This window comes from Meles meles, chromosome 16 (genome assembly GCF_922984935.1).
Source record: "Meles meles chromosome 16, mMelMel3.1 paternal haplotype, whole genome shotgun sequence".
Taxonomy (NCBI): Eukaryota; Metazoa; Chordata; class Mammalia; order Carnivora; family Mustelidae; genus Meles; species Meles meles.
In genome coordinates this window covers 57,163,088-57,185,017 of record NC_060081.1, presented here as the reverse complement: position 1 = coordinate 57,185,017, position 21,930 = coordinate 57,163,088, and the positions used below count along the sequence as shown (strand labels likewise).

The following is a 21,930-nucleotide window of genomic DNA, read 5'->3' as shown; positions in this document are numbered from 1 at the left end:
TTGGTGGTCTCCAATGCCCATGAGTGACTGACACCAGCGGACAGACCAAATCCGGAAGACTTCCCGTCCGTGGGGTCATCAGGCCATGGGCTGCTTCACTGGGTACACGGGTGGCTCCTAAATCCTGTGGGATGGGAACAAGTGTGGCTCATACCTCGTAAATGCCGGGTTCCTGGTTTAAGAGCAGAGCTCCCCAGGCCCCACTCAGTGGGTTTGAATCCCAGCTCTGCCACTCAGCAGCGGTGTGTCCCGAACAAGCGATTTCAGCTCTCTGAGCCTCAGTTCCCTCATCCATGGGTAGAGTTAATCGTGGTGCCTACCTCAGGGGCCCCTGGGGTTTGAGGGTTCATCCCCATACCTGGCACGGGGCTCACGTAGGAGGAGGGAGCTGGGGCTGTTGCAAGATCGACGCTACCTCGGAGGCCCCCCCCCAACCCCCCAGCCCTGGGCCAAGAGGGTATTTGGTATTTGGTGTTTGCAAAATAGGCCAGGAGGGCTTTCCCTGATGCACCCCCACCCTGTCAGGGTCTGGGTTCCCAGGCGCGTGCCCTGCTGGTGGCTGCCTGTCCCTTCCTGTTCTGGACTAACCGTTTCCATAGCAACTGGCGGAGTCAGACACTAAAGCGCTAGCCTAGAGGAACGGAGGCGAGGCCACGAGGGGCCGGCTTTGTGGGCTGCTCTGGGGTGTCTACAGGCTCCCTCTGTTGTGCTCGCGTGCTTGCTGCTGCCCGGGTGGAGGACGACTGCCACCTCCCCCACTCCTCGGTGACACTGGCCAGGTCTCTGGGGCGGCACCTCCACTCCTCCTCATCCATAGGCTCTGGCCTGGCCGGGAGGCAGCCTGTCTCTTCTCTGAGCTGCCCCCACCGTTCCTGCCCCCACCCCAGGAGAAGGAGAGGGAGGAGGATGGGAGGGATTGGGGGTGTGGATAGAGAGAATGAGACAGAGAGAGAATGTGAGCACTCCGCCAGGAGGGAGCCTCCTGGAATTTCAACCAGCTCTGTGGGCTCTGCACAGGAACCTCTCTTTCCAGGGTTTTGCTCCAGGCCGGTTAGGGCCAGAGAGCAGGCAGTGCAAAGCTTGCGGGGACCGTCCTTGCTGCTGGCAGACAGAATGCTGCTTCTCGGGCCCCAGGCGCACAGCTTCCCACACAAGGGAGGAGGAGACACTGAGGGAGTTGGAGTCAGTGTGGCCCATGGCAAAGTATGGTGGGGGGCATCCAGCGGGCCTGGCTGTGGCGCCTGGTTGCTGCTGAGTATCCCATGGCAGGCTGGGGACCTCTCTTCATAATAGCTTCCACGGTCCTATGAGGGATCTGTCCCAGCTTGTAGCTGAGGAAATGAGGCACAGACGAGTGTCATGGTGAAATCAGTTGTCCAAGCTCCTCCAGAAGGCAGAAGAACTTATTTTATCATCAGCAAAATGGGAGGAATGCCTGCCTCTCAGAGTTGAATTAAAGGAGCCCATTCTGGAGGGCACCTGGTGCGGCAGGCACGTAGGAAACACCAGCCAGTTTCCCCCTGTCCTCTGTGCCTGGTGTCCAGACACAAGAATGCCAGTGTTCAGGGGGCTCCACAGGGAGACAGCTGATCAACCACCCCACCTAGGTGAACACCCTGGGTACACAACCTGGATGCTGGGCAAAAGGGAAGCGCTTGCTTTCTGGAAGCTGCTAGTGGAGAGCCTCAGAGTCTAAAAGGCTCCCCTGTCTGCTTAATGGCCAGAGGCATTAACTGCCTGGGCTACCCTCGCCAGCTGGCAGGGTGTCCCTTCCCTATCCAAGCTGAGAGCTTGCAGATCTGATCTCCTCCCGCCATACTGGCCTCTCAGGGTGCGGCCATACTGCTTGCTCTTTCCTAGGCACCCCTGCCATCCCAGCCGCCCCCCCTCCTTCTTCTGCCCCAGGCCCCAGACCCCGGCCCGTGTTCCTGTCCCAGGAAGGGGGGGGGACAGGAGGGGGACAGGGAACGGGATGGAGACTTCTCGAGGGGCTGTTGGGAAAATGCCTGGCTTCCTGGCCTCGTGTTAAAAAGAAAGAGAGGAAGCAAAGCAGCCTCTCCTGCTCAGCAGTTTGTCCCCGGCGGAGCGTGGGGGCCTGGACAGTCCCGTGCCCTCCCCCAGCGCCAGGAGCAGAAACAAAGGAGGCTGCTGAGGATCAGGAAGTCCAAGGATGGGAAATTCCAGGGCCTCCCGGCTCCACGCTCCTTTTCCACAGCCCTGAGTGAGTCCAGGCGTAGAGGGCACAGAGGGTGAGAACCGGGTGTGCCCTCAGAGCAGCCCTAGCTCCTGGGGAAAGGGGCCTCTGCAGACACACTCCAGTTCCTCTGAGGTGACAAAATATTAATTGCGTGGCAACAAACCAGGATTAGCAGTGGGCCACCCAGTTATCCACGGCAGGGACCCTCCCCCGGAGACAGAATCGTCCACTCCGGTGGTGGCTCCTCTGCACCAGGCCCAGACTCCCCTGTCTGCTTCCAACCCCTCTGTGCCGAGCCCTCCGGATCCTGTCCTCCAGGTGACCCCATTCCAGTTGCTTCCTTTGCCCCTGCAGTCTTTCCTATGCCAGCCAGGTTGCTGGCCTGGCCTGGCCTGGCCCAGTTTTCGCCCTCGCTTGCTGTACGACCCGGGGAGGGTGCCACATCTGTGAGATGGGGGTACTAATGCTAGTCCCCACCTCCTGGAGCAGGAGGGTCTGCGTGGAACGCCTGAGGAGTGCTGCGTAGCTGCTGGCTGGGTGACTGAACACTGTTCGGATCCTCTCTCCACAAAGCCATCTTGAGCTATTCCAGAGCCCTCGGAGTTCTTCCTCCCCTGAGCTCTAATAGCCTGGCCTTCAGGTGCCCCCTGCTGAGAGCATGGCTTGTGCCTACAGGGTCCCCCCACCTGCCCCACCCAGAATGCACACACAGCAGTGCTCCCTCAATACTTGCTGGTCTGCTGACTCACATCCCTAGGACAGAGGCTTTCTAGCACCCCCTGAGCCAGCCCTATGCCCCGCATCTGTTTTCAGATCTGAACACCCCCCAGGCTGGTGGCTCTCATGGCTCCTCTGGGCCCTCCTGATGCCCACACCCTTGAACACCCAGCCCCGCCTGGGAGACTGGCCACTGGCCCTGGGAGCCCCGGGGGTCCCTGGACTGAGTTCTTCCATTCTGTAGGTGAAAGCTCCGGAGAACAGCCCCCATGTGCTCCACCTGGAGCGGCGAGGCCCGCTGCCTCCACTGAAGCGGTGGAGGTCAGCGCTTGGCTTGGCCTGGCTCCAGACGCCCCATCACTGATTATTTCCAAGGCCCGTAAACCCAGGGCTGGCTCTTGGGCTGGTTTCGGTTGTCCTTGGCAGAGAGTGTTGAGACATCTCTTTGAGAGGTTCCTCTGCCTCTCTCCCCAGCCTCTTGCTGGATCATGGCGGCCCTGATACCCCTGCGAACGCCCACCGCCCTAGCGCGGCTCAGGCATGGCCGCTCTGTGTGTTGACCAGGCGGGGGCCGGCCTGGCTTCCCAGAGCCCGGGGAAGCCGCTGCTAACCCCTTCACGTGTCCACCTTAGCTTCCGCCCAGCCTGGCACGTGTCTGTCCTGTGAGCGCAGGACCCCGCAGGGCTCCCGCTGGCCCCTGCTACTTGCGTCCTTTCTACCAAGCCGATCCTCTTCATGGGAGCCGATCACCACCTCCAGAACGCCAGGGCTCCCCGCGGCCCCAAAACTTGGGGTTCTCACTGCGGTCCCACCACCAGTTCCCAGTACCTTCCCTCACCCAGAATGCCCCCCGCCCTCCGGAACTCTCACTTCTGGAGGCGCAGGCGCAGGCAGGGGCATTTCACCACACCTGGGTCTCAGTGGGTGTGTGTGTGGGTGTGTGTGTGGGCGGGGGTGTTTGTGTGTCTGTGTGTGTGTGCGCGTGCTCAGGGGAGCCTTTCTCCTGGTCTCAAGCCCTCCCAGCTTGCCTCTGTGCGCCAGAGGTGGTTTCAGAGCTGCAGACATGCTGGGGTGGGAACAGGCCCAGGAAGATCCCTTTTCCACCCCAAGAGGGTCATCCTAGCAGTTGCTTTTTTTTCCCCCTAAACCAAGCTGTACCTGGCTTTTTTTTTTTTTTTTAAGATTTTATTTATTTATTTGACATAGAGAGAGAGCACAAGTAGGCAGAGAGGCAGGTGGGGGGTGGGGGAGGAGAAGTAGGCTCCCTGCTGAGCAGAGAGTCTCATGCGGGGGCTTGATCCCAGGACCCCAAGATCATGACCTGAGCTGAAGGCAGAGGCTTAACCCACTGAGCCACCCAGGCGCCCCTGTACCTGGCTTTATTAAAGATACGTGCTCCTAAGCAGTCGTGGCATTTAGGCAGGCCAGGTGTTCCCATCAGTAAAAAGAACACTGTGGCCGGCCTCCGTAGATGACCAGACACGAAAAGTCACCATGACACTCGATGAGGCCTTCCTTTGTGGCTCTGACCAGCCATCCTTAGGGCGAGGGTGGCCCTGCCCGCCTCTTTTCACCAGACAGCCATGTCTCTGAGGAAATGAAACGGAAATGGCCGCATTCTCCGTCTGAAGACCCAGCATCTGAAAATAGGAACCAGGGCCCTGTTGAGTGACACCATCTCAGTGTGGTCGCTCAAATGTCTGCCTCACACATGCTTCCCGCCCCATCACTCTGGGGCAGGAGGCCGGTCCCAGCATGCTCCTGGGTTCCAGAAGGTCAAGTCTGGGCTGAGGGTGGAGTGGCAAGAAGAGGACCCAAGGCCACGGAAACTGATTTTAGTTCCCTCTGCACCAGGCGTCTGGGCAAAGGTGCCAGTGGGCAGCCGGGCCAGATCCCTCCACCACAGAACCAAGAGGAAATCTCTATTAAAAAAAAAAAAAAGTTCAGCCCATTTTAAGCCAGTTTCTGAGATATTAGTGACCTTTAGTTCTTCCTCGAAGAATAAAAATCTTCCTTCAAGAACACAAAAACTCTGAGTGTGACAACACAGATTTAAAAAGCAAAACATAGTCCTGCATTTTTTTTTTAAAGATTTTATTTATTCATTTGACAGAGATCACAAGTAGGCAGAGAGGCGGGCAGAGAGAGGGGGAAGCAGGCTCCCTGCTGAGCAGAGAGCCCGATGCGGGGCTCGATCCCAGGACCCTGGAATCATGACCCGAGCCGAAGGCAGAGGCTTTAACCCACTGAGCCACCCAGGCGCCCCTAGTTCTGCATTTTCATACAACTTGGTAAGAAATGTTATTCAAGCTGGATGGTTCCCAGAAGTATAGCACCTCAAAAGGACACCCCTTAGTCCCCCAGAAGTCCCCCCAAAAGAACAGGAAGCTGGCTCAGTCTACACGGACTCTATTTTCCAGGCTATTTTATCCATATCAAGCAGGGGACTTCCTTGTCCCCTTTTGCGTAGCTTCACCCCCTTGTTTGAAGGGGCTTTTTTTTCTTTATTGTTAAACATTTATAACACAGAACTTGTCATTTTAATAGTTTTTAAGTATAGAATCGGTGACATTATTTATATTCACACCGTTGGGCAACCATTCCCTCTGTGTGTTTCCAAAACATTTTCACCACCCCAAACAGAAACCATGGACCCATGAGGCAATAACTTCCCATTCCCAAGCCCCAGTCCCTAATAACCTCTGTCCCACTTTCTGTCTCAATGAGTCTGCCTAGTCTAGATAATTCCATCCAAGTGCAAGCCTACAGTACTTGCCCTTTTGCGTCTGGCTTCTTTCACATGGCATAGTGTTTTCAAGGTCACAGGGATCTTCCTGGCCTGGCCTCTGGCTCCTCCACTAGGGCCCTGGCACCCGGTTGCCCTTCAGCCCATCTCTCCAGCCAGACGGTGATGGGTGAGGACAGCCACTGGCCAGTCCAGAAGTCAGCTCCTTCTTCTCCTTCTCCGACTGCTCAAATCCCGGCCCTTGAACAGAACTAGGCACCAGGAGGAGCTTTGGGCGAAAAGCCTGGAGTCTTGGAGGCAGAAAGAGGAGGCCAGAGAACAGGTAACCAAGACTCTTCCCCAGGCAGAGGGTGAAGCAGGGTCAAGTGACTAATGGACCAAATGAGGCCCCGCTCAGGGTGACAGACCCCAGCATGGGACTCCAGCGTTTTGAGATTGGTCATCTGAAGGCATCTGAAGAGGAAGCTGGACAGGGGAGGGGGTGAGGGGGATGTGACAGGCTCCCTTTTAATCATGCTCCCCATCCTCCTATTTATTCCTGTGCCATTTTAGTCTGTCCCTGGGGGTACCTGCAGGGGCAGCTCAGGTGCAGAACATGATGGCTGGGTAGTGTCCACTGCAGCAGCCTCTGCAGAAGGCAGCTTAGCCGGAGGTTTTAAGTCATGGAACAGTCCTACTCTTTGACCCATGGATTCCATTTTTGGGATTGTCTAAAAAGGACACAATCAGGGTCACCTGGGTGGCTCAGTCGGTCAAGTGTCTGACTCTTGGTTTCGGCTCAGGTCATGATCTTGGGGTCATGAGATCGAGCCCCACATCAGGCTCTACACTCAGTGCAGAATCTGCTTGAGATTCTGTCTCCCTCTCCCTCTGCCCCTCCTGCCTCTTGCACACATGCCCGTGCTATAAATAAATAAAATCTTTACAAAGGACACAATCAGAAATACACACCAATATTCATAGACGAAGATGTTCCCTTTAGTGTTGTTTACAATAGCCCCCAACAGGAAACAACCTAAGCAGCCAGTTGCAAGTGAATGACTTAAGTAAATTATGGTAAAATAGTACACAGCTATGAAAATGCTATCTGCAAAGAAAAACAAGATTTTTGATGGTGGGTGAAATAACTATGATGATGTTAAGAAAAAAAATTTTTTTAAGCGGACTACATAATTTTCTGTATGCATTTTAATATCAAGTACAGAAGGAAGAGAAATCAAAGGAAAGAAAAAACAAACAGAAGCATATTCCAAGCTGCTTGGTGCTGTGATTGGGGTTTTTTTGTTTGTTTGTTTTGTTTGTTTTTCTTTACATCTTTCCACACTTTGCACATGCTCTACAAAAGGAGCATGGCTTACTTTGATCTTCAGGACAAGAAAGCAGTAAATGGGAGGACCAGGCCTCCTCTCCATGTGATTAAGGAGGGACCAGAATTTGGGAGATGGGCGCTGGAGACCTGGGCCAGACCCGTGAGCCATATGGTACCTGCCCGTGCTTTTGGGAGGACACAGTGGGGGTGGGAGATGGGGTCAGGTGGTGGTGGCAGGTGTGCCACAGGAAGCTGGCTCAGACTGGGGTTGGAAGCATAAATGCCTTCGAGAGCCTGGCAAAAGTATCGTACTCACGTGAAAATGGGCATAGGAAATGAGAGCTCCCGCCCCATCTGCAAGAAGGAGCTGTGGCAGAGCCGCACTGGTGGGTGGCCACATGGGCCCTGGGTGACCAGAACTTCCATTTCTCAAAGCAGCCAAATATTCCAGAATTTTAACCTGTGCACTCTTCTCAAACACCAGCACCCCACTGCAACTTCTCCTCAGTGCCTTTGGTCCCCATCCATGGGCCAGATATGGTAGCTGAGCTGCCGGCTTGTGAGCTCAGGCCTGTTCCTTCCTCTTCCTCAGGCTCTGTGTTCTCTGTGTGGGTCACAGGGTGTGGTACCTGCCAGGGGGCCCTGGGCACGGACTCAAAGTGGCTTCCTTTTCTTCTTTCTGCCAGAAAACGAGCCTCCCTCTCCCCTGGTCTCTGGGATCATCGATTACAACATGCCCCTTACCTCCACATACCTGAAGCAGATGAAGTTGCGAGTGATGAACTCCCAGGAACAGGTAAGACGCCGTGTCCCCTCACCCGGCCCAGAAGCGTGCTTACCCGCATGGATGTGGTTGGTTCTTTCCAAGGTGTGGGGCCACAGCGTGTGTAAACACACGGAATCAAAGAGGCCCTTATCTGGTGATCCGGGCCTTGCCATCCAGGCTGAGGGAAGAGAAAGAATGTGTTCCTGGTTAGGGGGTCGGCTGGACCGATCGCCCTAAGAGGTCTTCAGTGAAATCCGGGAAGCTCATGCTTCTCTGAACTCTCCCCAAGGGCATGGAGGGAGGGGGTATGCCTGAGCTGTAGACCTTGACTCTTCGGTTGTTCTCTCTGTGCTTTGCCATTTGTCTGCAGTGTCGCTCACCTCCTTCCCCCAAGGAGGTGAGCGAGCAGCCCTAGCTGCTTGCCTGTGGCCTCTGGGGGCCCAGGCAGGGCAGAAGGATGGGCTTTGGAGGGTGGCCTGCATGAGATAAGGCCCTGGGGCCCCCTGGCTGTCCAAGACTCCCAGCTATAGATTGCCAAGTGCTGTCAGACACCATGGAAACAGGCTATGAAAAGAAAACCACTCTTGCCTGCCTCCCCACAGAGTCTACCTTCCAGCTCTTCGCAGAGCAAGTAGCAATACCGTCCTTTAAGGAAGGACTAGGTGAATGCCACCCCCTCCCTCCACCACCGCCTAAAACCAGGGTCAGAATTTCTTCTCTCCCGCTTCAGATTTTCTCATCTGTTGTGACATATGAATCTGCCATATCTTGGAGGCCTACCTAGGGCAATGGGTCTTCCGCCCCCCTCCCCCAACTGACAGTCTGACTCCCAGCCCTGGGTGCATGCTGTCCCGCATACTGCCGGTCTCCTTGACAACCAAAGCACGTGCACGCGGCGGGTGTGGACACCATGCCAGCTCTGAGGTGAAGTAACGGGATGCGTCCAGGTAGCATCTGGGGCTGTGGCTGCCAGTTCGAGGACTGGAGCTGGCCGGCTTGAACATGCCCGGTTCCGCCCTCCACTAAGCGAGCAGGGGTGGTGTGTCCTCCCATCCCCTCGCCTCAGCCTCTAAGGGTTGAAGGAAGTAAGCTTTTGCTCTGGATGGTAGAGTCCTTTGTGTCTCTGTGTCTCCTACGCCTTCTCACCTGAGGTGGTCTATTCTGTGATGGTTACACCCCAAGAGTCGTCACGTGATCAAACATAATGTCCGTGGGGAAGATGGCGTGGGGGTCTCTAACTCATGGCAGGAAGATTTTTTCTGTGCAGGAATGTCGGTAATAAGGGTGCTTTTGCTACTAGTTATAAACTCTGAACCCCACTGTGCATGTTCAGCCTGAGACGTCTGACTCCCGTTCCAGAGTAATTTCTTTTCCTATAACCGTCCACACGGTCGTGAGCACCTGGCTTCTCACACATTCTTATCACCGTTCTCATCTGTCACGGGGAAGCGCGGAGCTGCCCGAACGGCTGGTCGTGCCGCCTCACGGCTCTTTCTTTCCTACAAAATGGCGCTAGATCCAGATCAGCCCCAGAACCAGTAGTGGTCCGTGTAGCCCATGTTGTGATCCCTCATCACTGGATCCTGTTGTAGTTTGTCTTGTTGTACAAATTCTTACTGTCTGTGGGGAATTAAACTATGGGTTAGGTACACTGGCAAGGATTCAGTCATTCGGCAAATATTTATGGAGCCCTACTCCATGAGCCAGGCTCTAGGGATGAACAAGTCTTAGGAGCTACTGTTACTGGTTCTTCTTATGATTTGGGGGAAACAGACACTAATGAAAAAAATAAAACCACACACCAATGCCCAGCTCAGAGCAAGTAACAACGAACAGGTGGGGGAAAGATGAGTCTGTCATCACAGTGCAGCTGTGATGAGGGCCGTGTGTTAGGACACACGGTGCTGTGAGTACTCTTAGATGGACATGAGGAATGAGTCAAAGCAGGGCTTTGCCTCAGAAAGAGACACACGAGCTGAGATGGAGGTTTGGGGGGAAGAGCTCCAGGCTAAGGAAACAGCTTGTGCAAAGGCCCTGTGGCTCAAGGAAGGATAGTACCCCCGAGAATCAGACAGGCTGATATGGCTGGTGCAGAGAGTGTGAGGTATTCTGTTGTTGAAGAAATGGGGAGAAGACACACATGCTGGGCAAAGAAGCACTCGATGAGTAGCTGTGAATGAACCGAAGTTCATGAATCAAGATGGATGAATTAGGGGCGCCTGGGTGACTCAGTGGGTTAAAGCCTCTGCCTTTTGCTCAGGTCATGATCCCAGGGTCCTGGGATCGAGTCCCGCGTCGGGCTCTCTGCTTGGCAGGGAGCCTGCTTCCTCCTCTCTCTCTCTCTGCCTGCCTCTCTCCCTACTTGTGATCTGTCTGTCAAATAAATAAATAAAATCTTTAAAAAAAAAAAAAAAAAGATGGATGAATTACCCTGCTGAGGTTTGGGCTACTCACAGAGGAAAGGCAGATTATGGGAAGGTGCTTTTCCCCAAGGGTCTCTGAGAGTCCAGCCAGGGTTGGAGGTGAGAGTGGGTGCCTCAGAGTCAACTGTGTCTTCCTCACCTTCATTCGTAGTTTCCCTGCAGACCTGCCTTGCGCACACCGGGCAGGAGAACCAACATTGCACCTTGCACGTGTGGCCTTTCCTCTGCCAGAGTCTCCGGCACTTGCCACACGGCCCTGAGCTGTCCAGGCCTCGGTCCCTCAGGCAATCCCTGTTCTATAGCTGGGCACGTGGCGAAGCAAGCAATCCCAGTGCTCATCCGATTATTTCTCTGCAGGAGCAGGGAAGGGCCAAGACCCCAGAGGTCTCTGATTTCTTCAGCTTGAGTTGGAACGAAAAATACATATATCTGAAGTGGTAGTTTCTCCCCTGCAGAGAAGTCAGAGTTGGGCTCCCCTTGGGGTCCGAGAATGGCCCCGCTATACAGATGCAGCCAGGGGCCCGGTTCTGCCAACTGTCAAACCCCGTGTGCTGACGAGGCTCTGAAAGTGGCTTCGTTTCCTGAAGCATCCCTCTGACCCCGAGATGCTGACAGAGGACACCTGTCGTGTTTGCAAACCACTCGTGCAGGCCGTACGGAAAATAAACCCAATTCTAAAGGAACAGAAGCTGGGATAAGTGATATTTTATTAATGCCAAACAAAGCTCTACATCTAAAAACTCTGGGTGAGAAAAATCCCGAGAATTCATTTTTTCCAGGACCAGATAGCATGGGGACAAACAGTAAGGCAAACAGAACAGGACAGGGGTTGGGGGAGAGTTGACATGTGAACCGGACAGAACCACGTTACTTGTCCAGTTGTGTCAAATGAGTGTGCGGGGAAACGGGCCCTTCTCCACAGATGATATTAGGTATTATGAAAATCTAATAATATTTACACAAAGAAAAAAGATTCTTTTTGAGGTCTGATTCAATGGAGCAAATATTTATGGTGTCCTCAATATGCAAGGCATGGGGGGGGGGGGTCCGAATCCAGCCTCCCAGCACCTCCCCACAAGACACAGAGCCCAGGAGCTCTCATCGCCTTGGCCACCCGGAGCTAAACATAAGGGAGTGTAGTCTGATAAACTCTTTCTTCCCCCTTTCTTGGGAAAATACTTATAAAGACATAAACTGGAAATCACATTTAGTTGTACCAAGGAACGTATGAGGAATACATTTTCTTGGGGGCAGAGTAGGAAGACTTGATGAGACGTGGACTGCCTTGGAGAATGCTCTGTAGCGTTCCCTGATAACATGACGTCCCAGGGAGGGCTGCCGCACTCACAGGGCCAGAGGCAGCTGTCAGGGTCCTCCGCGACGGCTGAGCTGCCCAATCCCCCATAGGGCTGTGTGCAAGGTGCACCAAAGAGGAGGGCGAGGGTCTCTTCTCTACGTGGCCACTGGGTTTTTGTTGTTTTGTTTCCGCGTAACTTGGTTTTCTTTTCTTATTTCTTTGAATTACATAGGTAACACCTGGTCTCAGTAGCCAAAAGCAAAATCATGGTGATAAAAATTGCCATCATCTGACCACTCAGGTCACTGTGAATATTTTGGGGTCCAGCCTTCTAGACTATTGAATAGATAGGGGATTATTCTCTACAAACAACCTGCTTTGTTTTTCCAGTGCTGATTTTCTATATTATCAGAGTCAACTGTGGGCCCAGAGTCAACCCTCTGGGCCTAGATGTTTCTACCTAGCAAATAAGCTGGCTATATAATGTTCCTGTCATTCACTTGCTCCTGCACCCATATCTACCCACCCATCCACCCACCCATCCACCCACCCATCCATTCACCCATCCACCCACCCATCCATTCACCCATCCATTCACCCATCCATCCATCCATCCATCCATCCATCCACCCACCCATCCACCCATCCATCCGTCCACCCATCCATCCTTCTACCCATTGCTCACCATGGCCAGGCATGGTTTCAGGTGCTAAGGAGATAGGGATGAACGGAAGTGAGTCTGTGCCCTGCCCGCCCTCACAGTTCAATGACAGAGACAAAGAAAACTGAAATCAACACTCCGGGGTCTTAGAGGAAGAACAGAGGAAGGACAGGGAGGTCAGCTGGGTGGGTGCCGTTGTAGGCACTGGGTTATTATTAATTAGGCACCTGTTCTGGGGCACCTGGGTGACTCCGTCGGTTACGTGTCCAACTCTTAAGCCCGCTTAAGACTCTCTCTCTCACTCTCCCTCTGCTCTCCCCCCACCCTTTCCCTCTCTAAAATAAATAAGTAAATAAAATTTGGCCCCTGTTCCGGGTGGAGCACGTCACACCCTTTACCCCTTCTCCTCGCAGCTCTGCAAGGTCCTGTTGTCGTCCTCATTTGGCGGATCCCAAAGCCAAGGCTCAGAAGGGTTCAGCACTTGCTCAAGGTCAACCATTGGCAGGAATGAAACTCAGATCCCTCCCATCCCTGAACCTGTGCACCGGCAGAGCCGGGCAGAGCCAAGCCCTGCTTCTCTCCACACTCCCCGAACCAGGGTGTGCTGATGAGAATCTGGAGCAGATGGGCCGCCCATGGGGCTGGTGGAGGGAGAACGTCCTTGGCAGAGATGCTGACAGCACACGTCAAGGGTTTTGTTTGGCCTGGGAACTGGGACCTGCCGTAAATATATGATGCTTAAGGAAATACCACAAGAGGAATTTGGCCCGGCATGGGGGGGGGGTAGGGGGGGTGGGGCGCTGGGGTTGGGAAGGGGGTCACCCCTACCTTGCGAGAATGTTCAGTGATCTGCAGGGGTACACATATAATATGATATGCATATTATGGCTGATGTTATCCTGATCTTTCCTGAGATCCGCATGTTTGAACCAGGACCCTAACATAGAAATCATATCCAGATCCGGAAAGAGAGAGACAAATCGTCTGTACTCCTTCCCCGGGCACGTACTTCCGTTTTATAGATACGGAGGCTGAGACCCTGAGATCTGCTCTCTTTTCGTTCCCCCATCACCTCCTCCATTCCTTTGCTCTGTCCAGAGCGGGAAGGCTGTCAGCACCTTCTGCAGCCTCCCCTTTCTCTAGTTCCTGGAGCAGCGCTAATGTCCCGCTAATGGTTTTAATGGTCCTCCCAGCAGCGTGTGAAGTGGGGCTGCTCCATTGTTTAAGCCCCAGTGACAGACACTTTTACTTGTCTCCATTAACCTCTGCCTCCCTCTCCTCTGCCTCTCTCCTGGCCCGGAGTTTTCCTTGGGTCCTGCAGGGTAGGAGAGCCAGGGAGAATTCCCCTTCTCCTCTCCCCAGCCTGGGGCCTGCAAGCTCCATCACCCCTGCCCCCGGGCCCCTGGGGTCTCCAGAGCTCAGTCCCCCATGCTCCTTGCAGGGGGCCAGCCTGCAGCAGCACTCTCCTAGCCGGGATGCCAGCCCATCCTGCTAAGCCCAGACCCTAGAGGCCCCGGCAGTAACAATTCCACTTCCTGCCAGCTGTATGACTTGGGGCAAATGACTTTACTCTCTGTGCTTTCCTACTTGGGATTGATAAAAATACCCCATAACTCATAACGTTATTCCAAGAGTTAAATGATGCAAAGTGAAGCTCAGGACTTAGCGTGGTGCCTGGCATGTTGGAAGCACGGGGAAGTCTCGGGGACCTTTACTGTCCTATGCACCTGGTGTCTGATAGCCTCCGTGAATGCCCTTGTACAAGAGACCAGGGCCACAAAGATGAATAGGATATAATTGTTCCTCAAGGAGCTTTTCTTGGTAGGTGGGACAGCAGCCGTGGAACTGTGACCCAGACAGAGGCAAGAAAGGGCCAGAAACCTCCCAGGTGGTTCAGAGGACGTTCACGTATCTTAAAATGAGATCTGGGTGCTTAGTGTAACGCGGGAAGTTGAGAGATGACAGATCTAGGAGGACCTGAGCTGATGAAGGCCGGAGCCAGTTTGGGGAAAGGAGGAGGAAGAAGAAAGAGGACAAGGAGGAGGCGCAGAGCATGGGCCTTTCTTGCAGTGAGGCTCCATGAGAGCCCTGTCCTCGGCCAGTGCTGGAGAGCTGGGCAAGGATTTGGGCAGGAAATGAACACAAGCCAAGTGCGGGGCTTTATCAGGTTCCAATCTCCCTAAGTGTAGGAGGAATTAATCCACTCCCAAAAAGCTAGCCACGTTCACTTTTTTTCTAATTGAATAAAATATTTGCAACATAAAATTTGCCACTTAAACATTGTTTTAAAGTTTATTTATATTTTTTAGTAATCTCTGTACCCAACATGGGGCTCAAACTCACAACCCTGAGATCAAGAGTTGCGTGCTCTTTGGACTGAGCCAGCCAGGCCCCCTGCCATTTTAACCTTTTTTTTTTTTTAGAGAGATATTATTTAGTACCTGGATGGCTCAGTTGGTTAAGTGTCTGCCTTCGACTCAGTTCATGATCCCGGAGTCCTGGGATCCAGTCCCACATCGGGCTCCCAGCTCCAATGGGGAGTCTGCTTCTCCCTCTGATCTTCTCCCCTCTCATGTTCTCTCTCTCTCTTTCTCTCTCAAATAAATGAATAAAATCTAAAATTTAAAAAAAAAAAAGGTCTTATTTATTTGAGAGGGAGAGCATGAGCAGGGGGAGGGGCAGTGGGAGAGGGAGAAGCAGGATCCTAGCTGAGCAGGGTGCCCCACATGGGGATCGATCCCAGGACCCTGGAGTCATGACCTGAGCATGATGACAGACGCTTAACCAACTGAGCCACTCAGGTGCCCCCATTTTAACCATCTTAAAGTAGACCATCCAGTGGCATTAAGTACACTCACAATGTTGAGCAACCATCACCGCTATCCCCCAAACTTTTCCATCACCCCAAACAGGAGCTCTGCAACCATTAAGCACTAACTCCTGTTCTCTCCTTCTCCAGCCCCTGGTGGCCACTGTTTTACTCTCTGTCTCTATAAATGGGACTATCTAGGGACCAAATAAGTGGGATCACTTATCTGACCCTCTGCGTCTGGCTCACTGACTTAGTGTGATGAGTCCAGGGTCCACTCCCGTTGTTGTAGCAGGTGCCAGAACTCCATTGCTTCTTATGGCTCAGTACTATTCCATCCCTTGCTCAACCACATTTATTTATCCCTCACCCAGTGATGGACATTTGGGTCATTTCCACTTTTTGACTAACTGCTTTCACTTTTTAATCTTTTAGACCAGGTTGCGGAACAGGGAAGGATTAAAGCAGGGCTCTGTTCCTTCTCTAAGTCCTTGTCCCTCTTGGTGGCTTTCTTTTCTCATGAGCACTCTCAGCCCTAGAAGGACCCCATGAAATGGGTAGCCCCAAAGAAGAAGTGAGAATCTGTCATTTCACCTAAACAGTGCCTGATTCCCAGGGCTCTTACCTGTGGAGAACCCATGAGCACTGACTCTGGTACCCAGATTGAGAGTTTAATAACAGTAATGATCACCAATGCACCTGGCTGGCTCAGTCCCAATAGCCTGTGACTCTTGATTTTGGGATTGTGAGTTTGAGCCCCATGTTGGGTGTAGAAATTACTTAAAAAAAATAAAATCTTTAAAACAAAACTAAAAAATAATAATCTCTTCCTTACCCTTCCTCAGGCTACACGGCAGCTCAGGCAAGGTGTGAGCTCAAAGGAGAAATAGCGGAAAGGAGATGCTTCCATGCTCCCTTTTGTGGCTCAGTGTATATAATCTCTGACAGTCCATTAAGGCAACAGAGGTTCTGATGTATTTCTTTAAAATTAAACCGTAATCTCCATGGAATAGAAATAGAATTTAGAACTTTTAAACCCCTAGGAAAAAAAATAAAAGAAACAAAGAAAACATGATCAACGTAGCAAGAGTAATTAAATGAGGGAATAAAAGAAGAAGCAACTGAAAAGAGGTATAATAAATAGAAAACATAAATAAGCTAACATGAGCAAGACCAAATACCAGTAAATCACAGTAAATGTAAATGGGTTAAATTCTGCTGCAAAGAGTAAAAAAGCCTCCAATGAGGGTCTTTTAATGGCAAAATCCATTTGGTATTTACAAAACACATTTTTAAAATGACATAAAAACAAAGGCAAAAAGAGAAAGAGAAGGCAGTTCTGCGACTATCAAACAAGGAAATGTTAAAGGCAAAAATGCACTAAATAGGGCAAAGTGAGATATTTTATCACAGGCAGTTTCCCAGTAAGATTTCAGACCCGACCTTGGAGTTCTGCCCTTGGGGGAGGTTGATGAGGTGGTTGGTGCTGTGGAACATAAGTAGCACCTTTAGGCTTCGCCATGAGAGGCAGCAACCTTCTTCCAATGCCCCATCATCAGTCTCTTCACCTTTTTAATTTGTGTTACTATAGCCACTTCTCTGGACCAGTATCTTAAAATTTAGAGCATCTCTGTTTTTGCTTTCAGCAATGAGCACAGAGTCGTATATGGAGTGGACCCTGTGGAAATTGTGAGAATGTGGGTCTGCTTGTGGGTCTGCCTTATTTACCTGGAGTTTAGTCCTTCTACTCTCCCCACTGGGTTCATCCACCAACACATGCTGGGACCACTTTCCCAGTTCCCAGCTTCCTTCTTTTCTCCCAATTCCTTGGCCTTCCTGGTTTCCTTCTCTTGTTCCATCTCTTGCCTCCTGCCTCTCAGACACCTTCAGTAGGCCGCTAGGGTCAGCCCACTGTTACTTGTTAATGTTGTTGAATTGAGGGGGCACAGCTTGCCTCCATGGGAGCCCCAAAAGGACCTGAAATGGTCTTGGTTCCATTTTCAAGACTGAGAAGCTATAGCCCAAACCTTTTTTGTCTCAGTAAATCCCTGGCACTGTGGAAGGTTTGCACTGCGGCGAGGAAAACAAAAAGCAACTAAAATACTGACCTTGACCAAGGCTGCTGTTTGGATTTTTCCAGGCAAAGAATGATCCTTGGAGCATTTCTGCTGTGAGATGGTGTGCAGGTGGGGCAGTTGCTCTCAGCTCCTCTGCCCTGTGACCCTCAGACCCTCCCCCATAACTCCAGGGTGATTCACGCTCAGAGACAGCATCTCAAATGGCCCTTTATCTTTTTTGCTCTTTTCTTTTTTGTTGATTTTTATGCATTTTTATTTTTATTAATAGAATATATATTTTTAAAAATCATGTAGAAAAACAACAGACCTACCCTGGCCTCCCCACTTTATTTTTTTTTCCAGAGACAACCTCTTTTCTTATATTTTAGCTCTCTCCTTCTGGTTTTGCCTTTTATTTCTAAATAACATACGCTTATGCTGTTAGTTCTTAATTTTTAATTTGGGCTGTTTTGTTGATGTTGTTTAATTTCTTGTTGTAGGAGATAAGTATTTATACTATTACACCCTTAAATAAGTGCATTTATTATTTCCTCTTTCTCCATCCCTCAATATTATCCATACCTCTCTATTTGGATAAATCACTTCAATATCTTTATTATTATGACTGTGCATGTATTATTCATAGCTGAGCCAATTAGCATACTGTGATTACATTTCCTTTCTCTTGATTCTCCAGAGTTAGCCATTGCCTCTTTTTCCCCCAAACTTAGCCCTTTATCTTTTAGTCTTGCTTATGATGTGTGTTTTGTCATATTTATTTTTATGGTTGCGGATTTCTTTTTTTTTCTTTAATGGTTTCTGTGCTTGAGTCCTTAAAAAACTAAATGATTCCACTCTACCTCCCATGTTCTCTCTCAGTACTTTCATTTTTAAAAAAAGATATATAGGGGTCCCTGGGTGGCTCAGTGGGTTAAGCCTCTGCTTTCGGCTCAGGTCATGATCCCAGAGTCCTGGGATCGAGCCCTGCATCAGCCTTTCTGCTCAGCAGGGAGCCTGCTTCCTCCTCCTCTCTCTCTGCCTGCCTCTCTGCCTATTTGTGATCTGTCTATCAAATAAATAAATAAAATCTTAAAAAGAAAAGATATATTTATTTGAGAGAGAGAGCGTGTGTGAGAGTGAGTGGGGGGGAGGGGAAGAGGGAGAGGGAGAAAGAGAATCTTAAGCAGGCTCCCCACTGAGCATGGAGCCTGATGCAGGCCTTGATCTCATGACCCTAAGATCATGACCTGAGCTGAAATCAAGCGTCAGATGCTTAACCAACTGGGACACCCAGGCACCCCAATGTTTTCATTTTTAAAATAGACTACTTTTTAGAAAAGTTTTAGATATATAGAAAAATCAAGAAGATTTCCCAGAATTCCCACATGACCCACCCGCCCACACACAGTTTCCCATATTATTAACATCTTACGTGGTTGTGATACCTCTGTTATAATTAATGAACTAATATTGACACATTACTGTTAACTAAAGCCCATAGTTTTATTTAGACTTCCTTAGCTTTTACCTAATTTCCTCTTTTGTGTTTCACAATCCTATTGGGAATACAACACTACGTATTAGTTGTTATGTTTCCTCAGGCTCCTCTCGTCTGTGACAGTTCCTCGGCTTTTACTTGTTTTTGATGACCTTGGCAGTTTTGAAACATACTGGTCAGGTATTTTGTAGAAATCTGGAATTTGTCTGGTATTTTTCTTTTTTATTTTATTTTATTCATTTAATTAACATATAATGTATTATTTGCTTCAGGGGGACAGGTCTGTGAATCATCAGTCTTACACAATTCACAGCACTCACCATAGCACATGCCCTCCCCAATGTCCATAACCCAACCACCCATCCCTCACACCCCACCCTGCAGTAACCCTCAGTTTGTTTCCTGAGATTAAGAGTCTCTTACAGTTTGTCTCCCTTTCTGGTTTCATCTTGTTTCATTTTTCCCTCCCTTCCCCTATGATCCTCTGTGTTGTTTGTCAAATTCCTCATATGCGTGAGATCATATAATAATTATCTTTCTCTGATTGACTTATTTCGCTCAACATAATCCTCTAGTTCCATGCACATTGCTGCAAATGGCAAGATTTCATTTTTCTGATGGCTGCTTAATATTCCATTGTATACGTGTATATACCACATCTTCTTTATCCATTCATCTGTTGATGGACATCTGGGCTCTTTCCATGGTTTGGCTCTTGTGGACATTGTTCCTGTATACATTTGGGTGCATGTGCCCCTTTGGATCCCTAACATTTATATCTTTAGGGTAAATACCCGGTAGTGCAATTGCTGGGTCGTAGCATAGCTCTGTTTTCAACTTTTTGAGGAACCTCCATGCTGTTTTCCAGAGTGGCTGCACCAGCTTGCATTCCCACCAACAGTGTAGGAGGGTTCCCCTTTCTCCGCATCCTCGCCAACACCTGTCATTTCCTGACTTGTTAATTTTAGCCATTCTGACTGGTGTGAGGTGGTATCTTGCTGTGATTTTGATTTTGATTTCCCTGATGCCAAGTGATGTGGAGCATTTTTTCACGTGTCTGTTGGCCATTTGTATATCTTCTTTGCAGAAATGTCTATTCATGTCTTCTGCCCATTTCTTGATTGGATCATTTGTTCTTTAGGTGTTGAGGTTGATAAGTTCTTTATAGATTTTGGATACTAGCCCTTTATCTGATATGCCATTTGCACATATCTTCTCCCATTCTTATTTTATTTTTTTAAAAGATTTTATTTATTTATTATGAGAAAGAGCACCAGTGGGGGGAGGGGCAGAGAGAGAGAGAGAGAAGCAGACTGCCCGCTGAGCAGGGAGCCTGATGACAGTGATGCAGGGCTTGATCCCAGGACCCTGGGATCATGACCTGAGCCGAAGGCAGACACTTAACTGACTGAACCGCTCAGGCGCCCCTTCCTTTTCTTTCCTTCCTTCCTTCCTTCCTTCCTTTTTCTTTCTTTCTCTCTCTCTTTCTTTCTTTTTTTTCAATGATTGATTTGAATTTCACTCATTTTTCTTTTCCTTTTCAAGATTTATTTATTTTTGGTTTTTTGTTTTGTTTTTAGAGATTTTATTTATTTGTCAGAGAGAACAGAAGCACAGAGAGCTGCAGGCAGAACAGGCAGCAGAGGCAGAGGGAGAAGCAGGCGCCCCACTGAGCAAGAGGCCTGATGTGGGACTTGATCTCAGGACCCTGGGATCATGACCTGAGCCAAAGGCAGACGCTTAACCAGCTGAGCCACCCAGGCATCCTATTTATTTTTATTTGAGAGAGAGAGAGAGAGAGTGGGGTGGGGAGGGGCAGAGGGAGAGAGAATCCTCAGCAGACTCTGCACTGAGCTGGGAGCCCAAGGAGAGGCGTGATCTTACGACCTGAGCCCAAACCAAGAATCAGCACTTAACCCACTGCGCCACCCAGGGGCCCCTTGTCTGATATTTTTCTCTTATAAAACTGGAGTCAGGGGTTATTTAGAGGAAGACCCCAGACATAGAGTGCCATCCCTGCTCTTGCCACCCCCGCTTGATACATCGAATCAAGTGTACGTACTATCAGTACAATTCACGACCACTGACGTTGGCCTGGCTGAGATCATGTTTGTCAGGTTTCAGAACTGTAAAGCTACCCTTTCCCCTGCTCTCCATACTGTACACTTTGGCAGGAAGTTGCTCTGTGCAGCCCATTCTTAGGGAGTGGGGGTTATAATTTCCCTACTTGAGGACAAGTTTTCTATATATATTATTTGGAATTCTTTTGCATTTGCCTCTCTCCTCATCTATAAATTTATTTAATCATTCAATAAATTATTTATATGGCTATTTATTTTATACTTTGGGTTATAATCCAATACTACTTTATTTTTAGCACATTTAAAAAATATTTTATTTTTATTTGACAGTAAAATAATAAATAATAATAATAAAATAAATAAAATTTTATTTGATTTATTGAAATATTTATTGATTTATTGAAATAAAAATTTTTATTTTTATTTGATTTATTTGATTTATTTGACAGAGAGAGAGAGATCACAAATAGGCAGAGAGGCAGGTGGCAGGGGAGGGGGAAGCAGTCTCTCCACTGAGCAGAGAGCCCAATGCACGGCTCGATCCCAGGCTCGACTCTGAGATCACGACATGAGCCAAAGGCAGAAGCCAAACCACTGAGCCACCCAGGTGCCCCACCCCCCCCCAAATACTACTTTATTTCTTTCAATGCTGAAACTATTCCAGCTTGGGCCACTGGGAGCTCTTAGAGTTGACTCCTGTGGTCTTTTGACATGCCACAGTTGAGGGGTTTTGGGGTCTGTTTTTGTAGCATTTCATTTTGTGTGTTTTGTTTTAGTGTTTCTTTACTTCCTGGCACTGTAAGATGCTCTGGGCTTATCTTGTATAATTCCTGCCCTAATGCTGGAATCAACCACATCTCAAAGGAGCTCTGCTGATTCCTTTTACTGAAGAACCACATTAAAAACCACGATGCGGGTGGCAGGCGTGCTTATTGCAACTGGGGTGTCCTTCCTGTTAGACCCTTTGGGCTAAAAAAAGCCAAAAATAAGCACATTTTTATTTTTCAATTACTCTCTGATCCATTTGGAGCTTATCCTGATGTACTATGAGACGTGGATCCTGCTTTACCCTCTGTGTCAGCATCATTTATTAAAGAATCTGTCTTCTCCCCCATTGATTTTAGATGCCACCTTTATAATCCACTCAATTTCCGTCTGAAACAGAATCTACTTCAGTCCATTGCTCTCTTTGTCCATTCATGTACCAGCCCTAAACTGTTTAAAGTGTGAAGACTAATGTCTCTTAGTATCTAGTAAGAGTGGTTCCCTTCCTTGTCCTTTTCAGAGTTATCTGAGCTTGTAAAGAAAGTTATTTGAAAAAAATTGTTTAATGCCTAAAAATTTTGGCCTCTCCTTGTTGGTGGGTTAA

At 49.7% G+C, this 21,930-nt stretch overlaps 1 protein-coding gene across 1 annotated transcript in view; it reads left to right on the top strand.

Moving 5' to 3' along the window:
* NOL4L (nucleolar protein 4 like) overlaps window positions 1-21,930 on the top strand; it is a 130,691-nt gene that overhangs the window by 57,764 nt on the left and 50,997 nt on the right. Inside the window, exon 4 of the mRNA XM_045980606.1 lies at window positions 7,656-7,765. Coding sequence (XP_045836562.1) covers window positions 7,656-7,765 — 110 coding nt within the window. The remainder of the gene's footprint in view (window positions 1-7,655; window positions 7,766-21,930) is intronic.